Below are 17,810 nucleotides of genomic sequence, written 5' to 3'. Positions count from 1 at the left end.
AAGACTGAAAAGGCTCATTGGCTTAATTTCAAGCAATGATTGCCCTGTCCAAAGACTACCTGTGCTGTACAAGTATTGTTTTTGGAGATACATTCTACAATCACTGCACTGACTTTAAATGAGCAATAATACCTTTTTCCTGTCTGACAGAGTCTGTGCATGCTAAACTCTTCTAAACTGAGTGTAGCTGCTCTGGACGTTGAGGGTAACTGCTTGGTTTATATCAGAGGTGTCAAAGTATTTGGCCTGTGGAGGGGCCCAATCCCGTCTGCAGAATGATTTAAGGGAAAAACTATGCTAAAAACATTTGCAATAATTAATTATATGAGTGTTATTCTTATATTGTTGTTCTATTGATTTGTTTTATTCTATTTTTTTTTCTTAGGACAGCCAAATTTGTTGTTGTTAAAGCTTGCGTCTGAAAGAAGCAGAACATTTCTTTTAATTTTGTGCAACATCACACACATACACACGTCTTGCACACATCTGCCAAATGTTTGCATGTAACTTTAATCTAAGTTTATGTGAAATGGATATGTACAAGTAAAATATTAGGAGTAAGAAATGAGTTGTTTTCATGTCTCCAATTGATAATTATTAAATGTAATAAACCTACATTAGTAATACTGATTTGATGCTGTTAAAGTGTAACTGAGAAGCAGAACCTTAATCAAAATTGGGCCTAACATACACTGTATATTTTATTTTTTGTTTTTTTTGGAGCTTTTAAATGTCCAATTTGTGTTAATAATTGGAAATATGTTTAAAGTTATTCAGCCAAGAACCGTGGTATTCTCTCTTTCTTGTCAAAGTTAATTGTTTGGTTAAATCTCCCTAATTAGTTATTTTGTATAATTATTTAATCTGCATGCATTCACACTGGTGAAATTTATATACGTAAATGAGACACCTTTAGGTTAGATAGAAAGAACATATAGCACATTATCAAAACTAATTTATTACATGGCTGTCTAGAATTATAGATTCTGTCTGATAAATTGTGTCATTCTGCAGTCACATTTTTGTGTCTATTCATCACTAAACATTATTCTATGCATAGTGGTAAAATCCAAACATTGGCTTTTAAACTCTGTGGGATTAGTACTGAAAAAGAAGCCATTTAGTATTTTACATTTGTATTGTGTTTTAAAGGTGTCCATGCCATAATATAACACTGTATGTATGTTGGCAGAGGAAGTTGTCTCACTTTTATTGGGACCCCTACCAAGACTTTGGCTACTCACTGCCTCCTCACATTCACCAGTCATGTCCTTATGTGGTTTTTAGAACGTGGCCGATCCCCACGCTCAAATGTCAGTTAAAATTCAACAACAAACATTTGACCTCTTTTGGCTATGCTTACAGGAGTCTGTGCCGTCATTCTGCAGTCACATTTTTGTGTCTATTCATCACTAAACATTATTCTATGCATAGTGGTAAAATCCAAACATTGGCTTTTAAACTCTGTGGGATTACTACTGAAAAAGAAGCCATTTAGTATTTTACATTTGTATTGTGTTTTAAAGGTGTCCATGCCATAATATAACACTGTATGTATGTTGGCAGAGGAAGTTGTCTCACTTTTATTGGGACCCCTACCAAGACTTTGGCTACTCACTGCCTCCTCACATTCACCAGTCATGTCCTTATGTGGTTTTTAGAACGTGGCCGATCCCCACGCTCAAATGTCAGTTAAAATTCAACAACAAACATTTGACCTCTTTTGGCTATGCTTACAGGAGTCTGTGCCTCGGCGTGTGGGGCCCAAGGGCTCCAGATCAAGCCAAAATCCCCCATACACAGAGCTAATTTAAGAATACTGTCAAATAATGTCTCGACTCGCTGGATCCTTTCGTATTTTACATATTTGTACAAATGAATCCCAATTAGCAAGTGCGATTGAGTAAGAGGGCAAAAGGCAGCCAGATGGCGTTCAACCGAAGGTCTTGAATGATGGGGTCAGGATTCTGGGTATATATGGAATGGTGTAGAGAAAAAAAACCTGTTGCTATTGGAAACGGAAACCTATGACTCACACACCAAAGGAGCAAAGGTACAGCAACATACTACCCAGACTAGTCCACCAGAGGCAATTAGTCTTTGTGTTCTCCCTCTGCTAATATTGAGATGAGATGCGGTCAGAGTGGGAAGGAAGGGGCTCAAGTCCATGTGCAGGTGCCTGGAGACCAGACATATGCAACCCCCCCCCAAATGCATGTCCAGCGAACTTTAGACCTCTGTCACGATAGCCACTTTACAAATGCTCATTTACCGTATTAACCTAAAGTTACCCTTGAGTTGAAGCTAGCTGTAATGTTACTCGTGATGGTTGAATAGCTAACGAACATACGTTCTGTGCTAACTGATGTGAGCTGTATCTGTCTCGCTTGCTCCTTATGTTTAGTTTCTCATTTTCCAATGAAGTTAATTGGGCATTTTCAGTCTCCGTTGGTTCCCTGTTCATCTGTTCCTCTCAGATCATTGTTTATCAGACCGAACCCCCACCCTAATTTTCACTGAAAAAGCGAGAGAGTTGAATGGAAGAATAAATCAAATGTAAATGCCAGTAAAGCGTCTGTGTTTAATCAGACTACAATTTCTCTTTCTGTTTCTTAGCCCCCTCCCTCTTAAGATGAGGAATAGCCAGAGGCCTTTGGATTCATCCAGACACTGTCAGTTTCCAGATCGTCACAAAAATACCAATGCCTCGATTTAAAGCCAGGCCTTTCTTTTTCACCCTAGTTGAGGTTCTGTACTGGGAACATTTCCATATTGTAATGTACAAAATCAGAGCTATGTTATGGTAATCAACATGTGTAAACCGATGACCGTAACCCAACATGCCATTTGCACAAATTTTGAACAAAACCAACAGAGAAAATGTCTCACATTTACCTGGAGTTTGCAGCGGGACAGTAGATGGTAATATTTTAATCTGTATATTGGTCTGGAAACAACTTTTTCAGATAGCACCTCCTTTTCTCTCTTTATGTCCTCCATCTCTCTGCTCCGTTTGGCTCTCCTCCTGCCAAGTCAGCAGAGGGAGCTCAGAGTTTTTTCCCCCTGCTGAGGAGAGGAACGTTTTTCAAATTCCTCCTCTGCTTTTCTCAACACAATGAGAGGCGATTTAGTAATTTGCGAGGAATGCGTTTGTTGCCCAGATCGAGGGGGGAAACTATTGCACCCTGGGCCTTGGCTCACATTGACTGACATGTTTGAGACATATTGTCCCTTTCTTTCTTTTGACTCTCTTCTTAATTATTTGTGAACCAATCTGTGGTGGTGGGGGGGGGGGGGGGGGGGGGAGTAGAGGAAGATACAGCTGCAGCCGTACTAACGAGCGCTAGCCCCCTTTACTCCTCCCCACCCCATCGGTCTTCAGTAAAACAGAAGAGAAGAGTAAAGAAAAGTGATATCCCCCCTTTTCCCCTCATGTTGATTTAGACCGTATATCTGTGTGTGGTTGTTCTCTGGTTTTTGGAACATGCGTTACTGAAACCCAGAGGGTGTTATTGAAACCTGAAGAGTGGTTTTAAATTCAGCCCATAGTCTGTGAGTGTTTGAATGTGTGTAGGCCTCTCCATCTTATTCACTGCATCTTTTTGGTTTCACTTTGTGCCTTTTTTCTCTCAGAGGAGGTGGAGTATTAAGGATTAAAGCACATAGGACACACTGCGAGTCAGAACTATGCTTATGTAAATCAGGACCACAAAAACATCTCGCTCGGGATTCTGCTCTCCATATGTTGGGTCTGAAAGGAAATAATTTGCACCAAGTGTTTCTAGAAGTGTTCAATGAGACTAGTAGCACAAAATGCATATATCGAAAGTCTATATTTATATATGTTACAGTAAGTTTACGCAGTCAGATTTTTGTGTTATGGAAAGGAGTCTCTTAAGCTCACCAGTGCTTCATTTATTTGATAAAAATGCAGTTAAACCACAAATATTGTGAAATATTATTACAATTTAAAATAACTGTTTTGTCTTTTAATGTATTAATGTATTTTAAAACCTAATTTATTCCTGTGATGGCAATGCTGAATTTTTTGCAGCATTTCATGATCCTTTAGAAACCATTCTAATATGTATTGTAATATTATGCAATATTAGAATGATATTCTAATATTTTGTGGAAATGGTGATACTTTTTTTAGGAGTCTTAGGTGAGTAGAAAGTTCAAAAGAACAGTGTTTATTTGAAGAAATTTTTTTGTAACAATATCTTTACAGTCACTGTTACTGTTTTTGTAACTATTTTACTGTCTTTAAACGACTTTACTGTCACTTTTAATCAATTTAATGTATTCTTGCAAAATAAAAGTATTCATTTATACAAAACAAACAAAACAAAACAAAAAAAACTGCTGAACCCAATCTTTTTAACAATAGTGTATTTAATTTAAAGGGTTAAGCAACTTAGACATTGAGCATCTCACACATTTTTAAGGTCAGCTAATAACAGATTATTTCTTATAAAAAAAGGAAATAAGTAAATCCATTTTTGTTTTGCTTGAAGCAGGGCACAGCCCTCTATGATACATTTTGTCCCTCCAATCCTGAATATGTGGTTATGGATTTGCTTTATAGATATAAACATAAATATATATTTATAATTATATTTCTAATTAGGTGAATTTTCATGTTCAGCTCCACAGAAATTGATGACATGATCCGCAAGTCTACAAACGTCCTGCTCACACGAACCCTTAGCCACTGTCTACAGTATGCCATAAAGAAGAAAAACGTAGGACTGGCAGAGGTGAGGATCTTTTATTTTCTTTCATCTGTTTCTGTGTTTATATGCCAACATCCATGTTGCTCTTGATTGATGTTGTATCGGTCCAGCCTCAATTGGCTGGCACTTGCACCCTGCTCTCACTCCATCCTTGCTATACTCTGCTCGTGTTTCTTGCTCAAATGTGGTTAGTTTCTTTTCTTTTCTGCTCTGCTGATTCTGCTTGCAGTCTGGCCTGTTTATAACCCCTCAAATCCAGATGTGTTCAGTTCAGTTGGGTGTCGCTGATGAGAAAATTATGAAAGAATAGCAGAGAAAGAAAGAAAGACATTCAGTGTTGTATTTTAAAAAAGCAAAAGCTTTATTGTTGGTTTCAGGTAGTTTGCACAGCAAAGTCTAGTCTTACTACTACCTTTACACTCACACACAGACACACACACAGACACACACCAGATCAGATATCAAGCTCCTTCATCCCCCTGTCTTACCCCGGATCTGGCAGAGGTGCGGAAGTGTGACCTATGCTCTGCATCGGGCTTCCCTCCCTGCATGGTGCACCATGACTGGAGAAAGAGAGGGAGGGAAGACCGGGTCCAAGTTAAAGGTCTGAGCTCAATTAGCACCAATGTGCCTCAGCGCCTTGCCCTGCGTGTGGACCTCAAACTCTGCACCACAGAACAGCTAACTGAACGTAGAGCAGCTCCAGGTCTGTTTCCCACAGACAGATTCTCTCTGTCCCTTTAAACGCACCCTTGACTTCCTCTCTATGCCCTTTCCCCTTTGAAATTACTCCCACACTTGGGGCTTTTGCTGGTTGTTATTACTTATACCTCCAGAATCTTTTCCCCAAAGCACTACTTTTCTCTGTGATGACTGTACTACCTATGCAGTTGAATATATGCTGCATTATTATTAAATGTTGTACCTTTACCAATAAAAGATGCTGATCCAGCAACATAACTGTAAATTAAGTTTAACAACTTAAAAATGTGTGGTTGGTAATTTTTTTTAATGTAAAGAAGTTTTATGCTCACCAAGACAGCATTTATTTTAACATAAATACAGTAAAAACTGTAATATTGTGAAATATTATTACAATTTAAAATAAATGTTTTCTATTCCAGTACATTGTAAAATGTAATTTATTCCTGTGATGGCAAAGCTGAATTTTCAGCAGCCGTTACTCCAGTCTTCAGTGTCACAAACCTACAAATCTTGGCCTTTTCATGCATATAACTAATTGGGCTTTGTCAGTAAAAACTGATTTTGACAAAAATGGATTAGTCATCATTTGAAATCACATTTGATTCCCAAAGTTGGTTCAGATCATCATCAACACCACTCACCTGGAGCAGTCCTGTCACTACCTAGAAGAGTTCATCTCCAACATAACCAACGTGCCTCCTGACACCATTAATGCCACCAAACTCTATGGAACCTCCACCTTCAAGGTACGAACCTGCATGTCATACCCTCCCCCTACACACACATGGATTGTGTGGATTATTATTCAGTGTTTTTACAATACGTATTGTGACTGGTTAGGGATCACATCTCTGTCTGTATAGGATGCAAGGCATGCCGCTGAAGAGGAGATCTACACTAACCTGAATCAAAAGATTGACCAGTTTCTGCAGCTGGCTGATTATGATTGGGCGGCAGCACAGGGAGGTGGGCAGGCCAGTGACTACCTGAGTGACCTCATCGCTTTCCTCTGTAGCACCTTTGCAGTGTTCACTCACTTGCCCGTGAGTATTTCATCCACATACATATTAATATTTTTTATTATTTCTGTGTAAAAGCACTCTAATTACATGATTACTTAATATAACTAAATGTTTTTTGGACACAGCCAAGAAAAGGTTATGGTCCTGTGCAACTGTGGAGAATTTGGACTTTCTATCCTTCCTGATATTGCAGCTTACAACTTGTACTCCTTAAAAATAGAGTTGGTATAGATCTGAAGTAAGATATCTTGTAGTGGTGACAAAGGCGACTGTCTTGGGTGGCACTCACTCCACTTCTCTTTTGCTCATTTACATCAGTTTTATACATACTACCGTTGAAAAATTTGGGATTGACCAGATGTCCCATGCTCACTAAAGCTGAATTTATTTGATCAAAAATACAGTAAAAACAGCAATATTGTGAAACGGTATTACAATTTAAAATAACTTTTCTATTTTAAAATGTAATTTATTTAAATGTAAAATATAATTCAGTGTGGTGACAAAGCTACATTTCCAGCAGTCATTACACCAATCTTCAGTGTCACATGATCCTTCAGAAATCATTCTAATGTGCTGATTTCACGCTCAAGAACATTTCTTATTGTTATCAGTGTTAAAAACAGTTGCTGCTTAATATTTCTACATTTTTTCAAGATTTTTTCATGAATAGAAGAGTAAAAAGAACAGCATTTATTTGAAAGAAATCTTTTGTGTGTTTACTGTCACTTTTGATCAATTTTATGCATCCTAGCTGAATAAAATATTTTAATTTATTTTAAAAAATAATTTTGTCATGCTACTTGTTTTTCACCTTGAGGTCCTGGCGCACAGGCTCTGTTGGCCCAGGCCATAATCCATGCTTGTACCCAACATGCTCTGCCTGAGCCTGTGGTCTCCCCTATTTGACACCATTGCTTTAAAGGAGATTGTACTCAACAGTACACTTGAACTTTGATGGAAAGCTAAGTATTTTCGTAGCAAGTAAGAGGATTGCAGTGTTCTGGGCTTGCAAGCCCCAGTGTGGCTCAGCTGACATGGAGTTAAAGATATTTTGTGGCGTGACCTTAGGTTTCAGCTTTGGGTAAGGAAGTCTAGCACTGGCACAGCCCGGCCCTGACCCCTGTCATGAGGGATTTCTGATAATCAAAGAATTTAAGAGTTTTCCTTCCTACCAAACACCTTCCTGTGTCTGCATGACTGGCTGGGATTGTCTCTGATCCAGGGCTGGTGGCAGTAATGCGGCTTCCTGCGCTCCTGTAATCTCTTAAATTCCTGACTGCCCTTTTTCTAAGCTTTCAGTAACAGAGAAGTATGACCCTTTCAGCCCGCTGCAGACAGCCCTCACATTGTTGGCTGGATTTCACCAACAGGGGGCAATGTTTGTACAACCCCAGGTCGGGTTACGGTCAGGCTGAATGTCTCACTTTCTCAGTCGACGCATACACGCACGTACACACAAAACAGAACAACACACGTACAGTCAAACGATCTTGTACTCTTCCAGATATGCCGCTTATATTATTGTGTTTGCACATTCCAGCTCTGCATGTGAACATAGTGCATCCTGTTTCAATCAGCCCCAGTTCACACTCCTGATGGTTTTCAGGAAAGGTCAAGAACTGATCGTTTTTGTGTGTGTGAAAGCGGCCCTGCAATCAAGTTCACAGCCAAAAACTCTGGTAATGACTCCAAAGCCACAGTCCCATCAGTCACGCTCGCTTGCTCGGCCTTTCCCACCTGACCACAAACCATCTTTGACACTCAGAGGGACTTTCAGTATCGATCGTAAACAGTTCTGCCAAGTTGATACGGGGCAGTGTGGTTGACCGACTTCATTTGAACCCAGGGGGAGTCATGAACTTGACATTTGACCAAAATTTTGTCTCTGTCTATCTTCTGTAGGGCAATGCTATAGAGCACGCCACGTTACCGGTGAGTATGGTTGCAGTGTGGTCTAACTTCAGGCATAACCTTGGCCATTTCTCGTCACAGTACTTCCGCATGCTGCCTGGTGTTCATCTGACCCACTCATAGATTTTTGGATGGATTTTTAATGCTTGTTATGGAACACAAATGAGGTGACAAGTGCTGCTTAGGTTTCTAGAATTTGTTTGTAGATCTTTACTGTAAAGTTCAGTTAATGGTGTGAGTTTTTGTGTGCCCTGCACCAATAATGTTACTTTGCATACACTTACATGCAGAGTAAACAAGCTTCTTGAAATGTGACAATGGATGTTTGCATAAAACCATGTACTGACAACTTAAAGCATCATATGATGGCGATTTACTGTATGAAGCATGTTAAGGCCTGTATTAAACACACAAGGCCCACTCATGTATACTTAAGAGCAGCGAGAACGACAGGTACCAGTCAGGATTTGAGTTCCTGGCTGCACACTGTGGTTTTATAAATGGGTTGAGGCAAAAAAAAAATTCATGATGTCAACTCCTTTCCTGAAGTTTATTGGAAAAACAGTATTTTTCTTGATGGAACTGAATGATTGGCAGGTCACTTAGGGTTGTGGAGCCTTTTTTGTGCCATAACACACTGTTTCTATGTGGTGGTCTGTTCATAGACTGACATGCTTCAGCATACATTTTGTGAGTGTTTGTGTGCAATCTCAACATTCAGTGTGTTTTTGTGGCATTAACTTGTCATTATGAAGCTGATGCTGGCAAGATGCTCTGAAAATGTGGAGAGCTTTATCTTGTAGTGTCTTATGCAGCCACAACATAGACGTTCCACTCTGTCTGCTAGTATCACTGGCTTTGTGTTTCTTATTTAATTTGGTAGTGGTATTGTTTCAAAATCTTGATTGTTGCTTTTTACATGTATGAGGTGGATCACATGAGCTCCCCTGTCTGCTCTCCCATTTGTAGTCGCTGTTTACTTCACACTGTACATTTGCCTGAAGTTGAACTCTGCTCTGCTTCATTGCATAACCAATGGTTGTTGTTGCTGGTGTTGTCTTAAATCACCAACATTTACTGTCAACAAACTTGTACTGCTATTCAAATATTTGGGGTCAGTAAGATTTATTTATTTATTTATTTTTACAGCAGTTAATGCTTTTGTTGAGCAAGTTAAACACATTAGTGACCAAAAATGAGAGAAAAAATGTCATTTTACTGAATATTTTTTATTTCAAATAATGCTGTTCTAGCATTACAAAGCATCACAAATGCTTTTAGCATTGATAATTATATGAAATGTTTCTTGAGCAGCAAATCAGTATATTAGAATGATTTCTGAAGGATCACGTGACACTGAAGACTGGAGTAATGGCTACTAAAAATCTTGCTGTGCCATCGCATGAATAAATTGTATTTTAAAATGTACTGTATTTTTGGTACATTTGTAAATGTATTTTTGATACATTATTGCAGTTTTTTTAATGTATTTTTGATTAAATAAATGCATCCTTGGTGAGCATAAGAGGCTTTTTTAGAAAAATCTTACCGACCCCAAACTTTTGAACAGTGGAATGATTGCTTTGTCATTAGGTGTTTTTCATTCAAGTTTGACTCCGAATAGAATTTAATTAAAAACAATTTCTGAATAAAGCAGCCTTTCCATTTCAAATAAAATCTTGTCTTCATGCTAAAAAATGTGTCCATATCAAATTATATTTTGGTTTCTTTTTCTTCTTTTAAGTGTTTCCTTTCAGTATTTTTAATACAGTATCCCAAAATGTGCATAGTGTGAATAGGTGGTTTTAGTCAGGTAGGTAATCTTTAGAAAGTCTTTCAAAGAGTGGGAGCCACAACTCCTGTTTTGATCACACGCAGTATCATCCATTTTTTTCTGGTTGAAAACTTCTCCTGGCTTTTGTTAAAAGTTTTCAAACAGCTCTTTTATTCATTTCCAAAGCAAGGTGTCAAAATGTGTGTTGGATTTCTGATTTGCTTCTTGGCCTGCTGTACTGTAGCTGTGGAAACCCAGAGGTAACAGAAAGGCCTTCCATATCTATATCATCAAGCACCTTGTAAGAAGAGCACTATTTGTCATTATTTACTTAAAACCTGATTGGAGCTCCAAACTCTTTGGCTGCCGTCTCAGTTTTCCCTTTGTGTTTGTGAAATGCTGGAACGGTACAGCATGGTGTCGGGAAGTTCAACACATATTATCACCCTTCCTCTGACCAGAGCGTAATCAGCGCAGACAGGCTTCGGTTCTCCTCGAGCGATAGTCTCTGCTTCTCGTTAGGATATCGTGAGTGTACATTCGTTGTTTTTACAAACAGGGATCGGTGTGTGTTGCATAAATAAGCGGGAGCGTTTGAAATATGAGCACAACGAAAGAGCCTCTGTGCTCTCTGCTGAGTTTTCCCAGGGGTCGCATGTGGTGTGTGTTGGGGTTGTTTGTAGAAGTGTTGTGACGTTTCAAACATATTATTATTAAAGGGGTCATAGAATGCCCATTTTCCACAAGTTGATATGATTCTTTAATGAAAAGTCTGTAACATAGTTTGGTTAAAATTTCTCAATGGTAGTGTAAAAAACACCCTTTTTACCCTGTCAAAAACAGCTCTTTTCAGTTCAAGCCGTTTTTGTTGCATCTTCCTTTAAATGTTAATGAGCTCTGCTGACCCCGCCCCTCTTTTCCAAGCTGCTCTGAGAGACTGTTTACTTTAGCCTCTTTCATCCTGAAACTTGCTAATTAGCACATTAATTAGGAAAGGCTATTTGCAAAGATTTATTGCAAAACATTATACTCACTTCTTCTGTAGATGAGGCTGGATCATGAATGATTCGCGCGAACATAGACGCATTTATGTAGATTGTGGGCACATTCCCTTCAGAAACAAACGTAATCCACTGCGAGTTCAGCGGCTCAGATGTCGGGAGTAAATGAGGACTGCTATGTTCATTATTGCATCCAACAACAGAAACACCTCAATCTCTTAGGAGTCATTCTTGTCTACATCTGCTCCAGCGGAAACAATGGCGGACTGATGACAAATCACTCAGGGCGGGTCTAAGGTAAGACACCAGTCCAGTCTGTGTGAGGTCACACAGACTGGCATCTGAGATCGGCTCGATTTGAGAAAGGGGAAAACATATTTAAAGAGATTTAAAAAAAAAACACTGGGTGGATTTTTATCATTATAGGGTGGTTGTGTACACAAACTGCCAACACACATTTAAGTTCAAACAACTTGTAAAAGTACATGTAGCATCCTATGACCCCTTTAAGAAATCCATCCTTGGCCTACTGTCCAGAAACCCTTGTTCTAATATTTCTCCTCCTCTTTATCTCTCTCTCTTGCTTTATTATTGTTTCTCTTTCTGTCTCACTGTACCATGTGTTCTGTTTATTTTGACAGCCAATTGCTTTTGAGTAGTTTTTAATGAGGGCTTCGATGAGCCTTTGTTTAATTAAGGGGACTGGAGAGGAGTGCAAGCAGCCTCTAACTGTTCACTCATTTTACCCTTTCCTACTTTCTTCCTTTTTTTTGAATTTCGCTCCCTCCTTTGAGCCCCTGAGCTAATTGTTAACATCCCCCTGACCTGAACTGTAAAACAAATGTGCTACTGTGAGAGGGGTGTGCCATACGAAGCAGAACTGTTTAAATCAGACCCTAAACACACATATCTTTGAACGAAGGCTCCTGTGTTTAAGTGTTGACAGTAGCTAATCTGTTCAGATTTATACATGGCTGGTTGAAGCCAGTAAATGGATGCATCTGAGATGAATCACTTGATTCGCCTGTGAAGCCCAGAATTTTACTGTTTTCAGTCCATATAAAAGTTCTTCACTTATGATACGCAATGTGATACATGCACCATTGTTCAAGAGTTTAGACGCATCTTCTTTTTCAACATTTTGAATTCATTACAGTCATTACAACTTATTTATTTTAACCTCTTCAAAGGCAGCCAACTTAATCTGATGCTTTTAAAAGTAGTTTTTCCTTCACTGTCTAGTTCAGTTTATCTATTAAAAAACAGAAATCGTGAAAAAAAAAAAAAGTTTAAAATAAATAATAAAATTACTAAATTAGAAATGTAAATTGATCAATTCCAGTTGCTCTTATGTCATTTTCTTTGCTAATGTCCAGTAACTCTGTGTGCGCACACCAAAAGCGAATTTGGTAACACTTTATTTTAAGGTGTCCTTGTTACACGCGTTACATGTAATTATTATAATAACAATTCATTATGCAAAATTACATGCACGTAACCTTAGACCAAACCCTAATCTAACCTAATTTCTGGATGTGCAGTCATGCACTAGGCGGTTTAGTGAACACTAGGCCAGCTAACCAATCTGAGCCCATTGCGTATTTCTGAGGGAGGGGCTTCATAAAACCAGGAAATCATCAGAGCGTTTATAGGAGAAGGGACAGAGCGGTGTAGAATTAAAGTGAACTATGTGAAAAAATTATGTTTTAAAAAAAAAAAAAAAACACACATGTTAGACTGCACCCCATAAACGCAATCAAGCCTAGAAAAAAAGCAGTCAACCACCCCTTTGAAGATATAATTACACTGTAACAAGGACCGCAAATGTAAGTATTCTTACATAGGGCTGGGTATCGTTCAAATTTTTTAAAATACCGATACTTTGACTTCGATACCGGTTCCTGAACGATACTTTTTCCGATACCAATTTTATGAAATCAATTTTAACAAGATTACATTATCTAAAAAAAAAAACTTTGGTTTTATGTTTCAGCTTGTTGATGTATACAAACTCAAAGACTCATCTCCTGAGCCACTGCACAAAGGAACAAAATGTAACCAACACAATAAATCAGTGCAAATAGTTTTAATAAACCTCAAATAGTCTTCAGTTTACACATCTATTAGGCTATGTTTACACTGGTGCGTGTTCATTTTAAAAAGCATAGCTCATATGATCAGAACTCCACGCAGCTCCCGCGCTACTCTCCATTGGAAATGAATAACTAAATGACCAGTCTGTCGCTTGTCGTTTGTCAGAGATTGTGGAAAGCCGGCTTGAAACGCAGTGGAAACGGCAGTATGACAAGGATCGTTTTCATTTTAGAACATAAACACACCAGTGTAAATTTAGCCTTACATCTAAGGGGGCTGGGACGCATTCACACTACAGCCTCACGTGTGCGCCACATCTTTGAGTGTAACCGGTGTAAACTAGTAGGTGTGTTTGACTTGACGTGGACCGACTGTGCAGTGCAGACTGATCGGTGTATTACAGTACCACGAGAGCTAAAGAGAGCAGACTGCTCCGTGTGCTTTCGAATCGCTTTCGCAGATGTCAAACACTGATCGATCTGTGCCGCACCTCTTCTAGTCTAGTGCTGCAGGCTTATTGGCTCACTGACGCTGATGAGATTAACCCCTTAGGTATCAAAATTTGGTACCGAACGATGAGACGTTTTTCGATACTCGATGGTATCAAGGCAATTCGGTCGGTGGCTAAAAAGTATCGAACTCGATACCCAGCCCTATTCACACAAGTAGATTACATACAAAGTCAATGCAAAGACACAAATAGATGTAAAATCGCATTGGGCGATTTACGCCTCAGTTGCGTCTTACGCGTCTTCCAACTCGAGCAGAAAATTTGCATGACGCGTTGTTGCGCAAACCAATCAGCGAAAAGCTTATTGACACGTCCAGTTGTATCAAAAAATGGAGGAGAGCATTACGCAATGTTTTTATTCACACGAGAGACACGAAGAACATCCCGCGAGTAATCTAGAGCAATAACGCAATGAGAATATTCGTTTCGCTTATGGTGCACACACCATAGAATTGAAGGCTTCAGTGTTTTCTTTTCTTCATTAATTGAACAGCAGAAAATAAGAATGCACATATAAATTACAGATCAATATATAAAGAGTATCTATTCACCCCCTCCACGATTGTGCAATCCTCAGTTATGACTCTGTTGCAAAAAAATCAAAGCTCACCACATTGAGTTTACAAACGCCTCACTCCAATCAGACCAAATGACTCATGAGTGATTAGTGTGTCCCCAGTAGGAGACAGGTACCCATGTGTGTCTTCATTCCACCATGAGGACCAGAAACAACAAACCCCTTACTACTTTGGCCTCTGTGATTTATTATGGCTATTACACATACACAGACGGTAGGCCGGAAAACAAGCGTGTTTATTTTTTAATCACTGCAGTGCATAGCATGCACTCTAATCATCTATAATCGCCTAGTTAGTGCTTCAGCCTGATTAGTGGCTGGCTGAATACTACTGCAATGTTGTGTACGTATGTGTAGCTGTGCTGATTGTTCTATGGTATTTGTTAAGCCATGTTCTGTACCCGTCATGTCGAACACACTAAACTGTTTTCGACTGGTTATATCCATGTCATCTGAAGATTAACACATAGGCTAGGGCTGTACAATTAATCACATGCGATTGTCATGCGCATCTCGTCAGTAAAGCCGGTCCCGTGATTAGTAGTAAATCTCCATCACCTGCTTTCAGATTGAGCGGCATTCACTACACAGAGCCGTAGTTCACTGACAATTAGGCAATAGCGTATTCATAATCGCAGATGAATCGCATTCGATTATCAACGCGATATCGCCTACATTCTTAAAAATAAAGGTGCTTCACGATGCCATAGAAGAACCTTTTTGTCTAAATGGTTCCATAAAGAACATTTAACATCTGAAGAACCTTTCTGTTTCACAAAAGGTTCTTTGGGGCGAAAGAAGGTTCTTCTGATTATAAAAAGGTAAGAAGGAGATGGTTCTTTAAAGAACTTTTGACTGAATAGTTCTTTGTGGAACCAAAAATGGTTCTTCTATGGCATCGCTTGAAGAACCTTTTGAAGCACCTTTATTTTTAAGAGTGTAGCTTGTCAGTGAACTACGGCTCTGTTTATTAAATGCCTCTCAATCTGAAAACAGGTGATGGTGATTTACTACCAATCACGGAACCGGCTTTACTGACTAGATGCGCATGACAATTGCATGCGATTAATTGCACAGCCCTAACATAGGCCATAGGTATTTCAGAAGCTGCTGGAGATGAATTAGAGCAGTTACACATGGGACCTGAGCCCACACAGGATACAATCACACTCCTCCATCTTCCTCTTTTCCTGCTGACCCCACCTGACCTGAACCATTCAGGTCTTTGTTGGTTAGGTGTGTGTTTGTACTGTATACTTTATATGACTGTGTACAAAGAAGCCTTAGGCTAAGTGTAGTTCACAGCCATATGGCCAACTGATGTGCGTGGTGACGCTGTGTGAGGTTCATTGAATATGATGTGGAAGTGGAATTCATTTTAAAGATGGTGCAAGTGCAAAACATGTCCATAGTTAAAGTGATGAACAACTTTGGAGTAGTTGGTTAGATCTGGCTCAGAAAAGTTAGTTGAGAATAGGTCACACATTATTTGCTTTTCTGATGCCACCTGGCTTGATATTTTGTTTTCAAATGCAGTGACATTCATTCAGTGTGGCTTAAATACTTTTTAAGCTTCTATTTTTATTTTATTTTGTGTTAGGGTAAACGTACCTATTAAGCTCACGTACCCATTAAGCACACTTCCATATTTGAGCTCAGATTATAAAAATAAAAAATAATGTATTATCATACTTGATGTCTTAACAAATTAATGTGTTTGTTACTGCATACCTCCTGTAATTTCAAGTAAATCAGATCATTGCACACTGAGATACAGTGTTGCCAATTTAGCTACTTTGTAGCTAGATTTAACGACTTCCCCGCTCCTTTTGAGACTTTTTTCAAAAGTTTAGAGACAAATATAGCAACTTCTTGGACAAACCTTATCTAAGTTCTCATCTTGCCCACTGATCTACGTTCATCTTTATATAGATCAGTGAATTTGCCATTGTGATGTCATCTAGTGACATTTAGCTACCAGTTTTAGCTACTTTCAATTGAAAGCAGTTGGCAACACTGCCTGAGATATGGGTCTCCATGTGTTCACACTGTCTGGCGGCCATTTTGAAAGCTGTCTGAAAACTTTCACCAAAAGAGGAGCCGCTTAAATGTGCAGTTTTTAGATATTTAAGCCTTTTATGTTGGGTAAGTTTCACTACTTATTGTAAAATTAAGAGATTAATGTTTAGACTTTGGCAGATTATAACCTGGAAACTGGATGTGGGAAATAATTACAGTTAGATCCAAAAGATAGTTTTAGCAACATAGCGCAGATGCTACAGAACACAGTTAGCAGACTAGCTGTATAAGATTGTGTGCTACGCTAACATATTACTTCACAGGCATTACTGGCTTGTATTTTTACATCCATAATATTATAAATTGATAGTTTATTGCTGGTCTGTGGTGTTTAAACTGCTATATATATATATATATTTTATTATTATTTTTTTTTTAGTTTCATATTATTTTAAGGTGAGCTTAAAGGGTACACTACTATGAAAATCACACAGCTGCAGTGTAACATCAGTAAGAAAAAGTATAATTTCATAGCTAATAGTAGTTGTTCATAATAAAATATGTATGAACTTAATGCATGACCTAGATTATTTATTTAGCACAAACTTGTCATTTTAATAAATATTACATGAAATTGTAAAAAAATAGTTTCTGCTCCCGTTAAGCTCAGTGTGCTCTCTTTAAGCTCTTCCACATTGAACATCTCTGTAAATACTTCATAAACAGATATTTAAATATTAACTGATGGTTAACTTATCACTTTAAGTTAAGTTAATTGATTTTCTATAGATTCTGTCAACTCAAATCTGCAGACTGGCTCTGACCTTTGGCAACTAGCATCAACTTCTCCAGGCTGTAAATCAGTGGAAAATTGGGGCGAAAATTGTGTAGTGTATTCCAGCCTTAAGAGACTATAGATAAGTTGAATAATAAATTAAATCCATTTAATAAGAGGCTTCATAATGAGGCTAGTTTCTGTGTTCATCCCTGGCTCTGACCTTTGGCAACTAGCATCAACTTCTCCAGGCTGTAAATCAGTGGAAAATTGGGGCGAAAATTGTGTAGTGTATTCCAGCCTTAAGAGACTATAGATAAGTTGAATAATAAATTAAATCCATTTAATAAGAGGCTTCATAATGAGGCTAGTTTCTGTGTTCATCCCTGTGAATCAAATGTTTTATTGGTTTGTTTTATTTGATTTTTGAATTTGTGTTACTTAGCTGAACATGGACTAGTATAGATGTTGTAATGTGCTTAAATGACACTTCACTATGAATATATAACTGATCAAATTGAATGCCTTGTTGCTTGATTTTTGTGTTCTGTTTTTTGTGTGTGTGATTGACTTCAAAAAATTCAATTATTCTTTAAAAAGGTTGTTTAAAATAAACAAGAATTTTTAATAAAACATGATGTGAGCTTACTGGGTGTGCTTAAAGGGTACATGTACCCATTAA

The 17,810-nt window shown here is 38.4% G+C and overlaps 1 protein-coding gene across 2 annotated transcripts in view; it reads left to right on the top strand.

Moving 5' to 3' along the window:
• exoc6b (exocyst complex component 6B) overlaps positions 1-17,810 on the top strand; it is a 113,756-nt gene that overhangs the window by 61,829 nt on the left and 34,117 nt on the right. Inside the window, exons 16-19 of one of the 2 annotated variants that reach the window (XM_016246623.1) lie at positions 4,649-4,760; positions 6,053-6,187; positions 6,305-6,484; positions 8,369-8,515. In XM_016246623.1, the coding sequence (XP_016102109.1) occupies positions 4,649-4,760; positions 6,053-6,187; positions 6,305-6,484; positions 8,369-8,500 (559 nt within the window). In that variant the 3' untranslated portion in view covers positions 8,501-8,515. Of the gene's footprint in view, positions 1-4,648; positions 4,761-6,052; positions 6,188-6,304; positions 6,485-8,368; positions 8,516-17,810 lie in introns of those variants that run through there. The other variant, XM_016246614.1, reaches the window with a different exon arrangement.

Source organism: Sinocyclocheilus grahami, unplaced genomic scaffold, assembly GCF_001515645.1.
Source record: "Sinocyclocheilus grahami isolate Dianchi unplaced genomic scaffold, SAMN03320097.WGS_v1.1 scaffold24.1, whole genome shotgun sequence".
In the NCBI taxonomy this organism is placed as follows: domain Eukaryota; kingdom Metazoa; phylum Chordata; class Actinopteri; order Cypriniformes; family Cyprinidae; genus Sinocyclocheilus; species Sinocyclocheilus grahami.
This window is presented reverse-complemented; position numbering and strand designations above follow the sequence as displayed.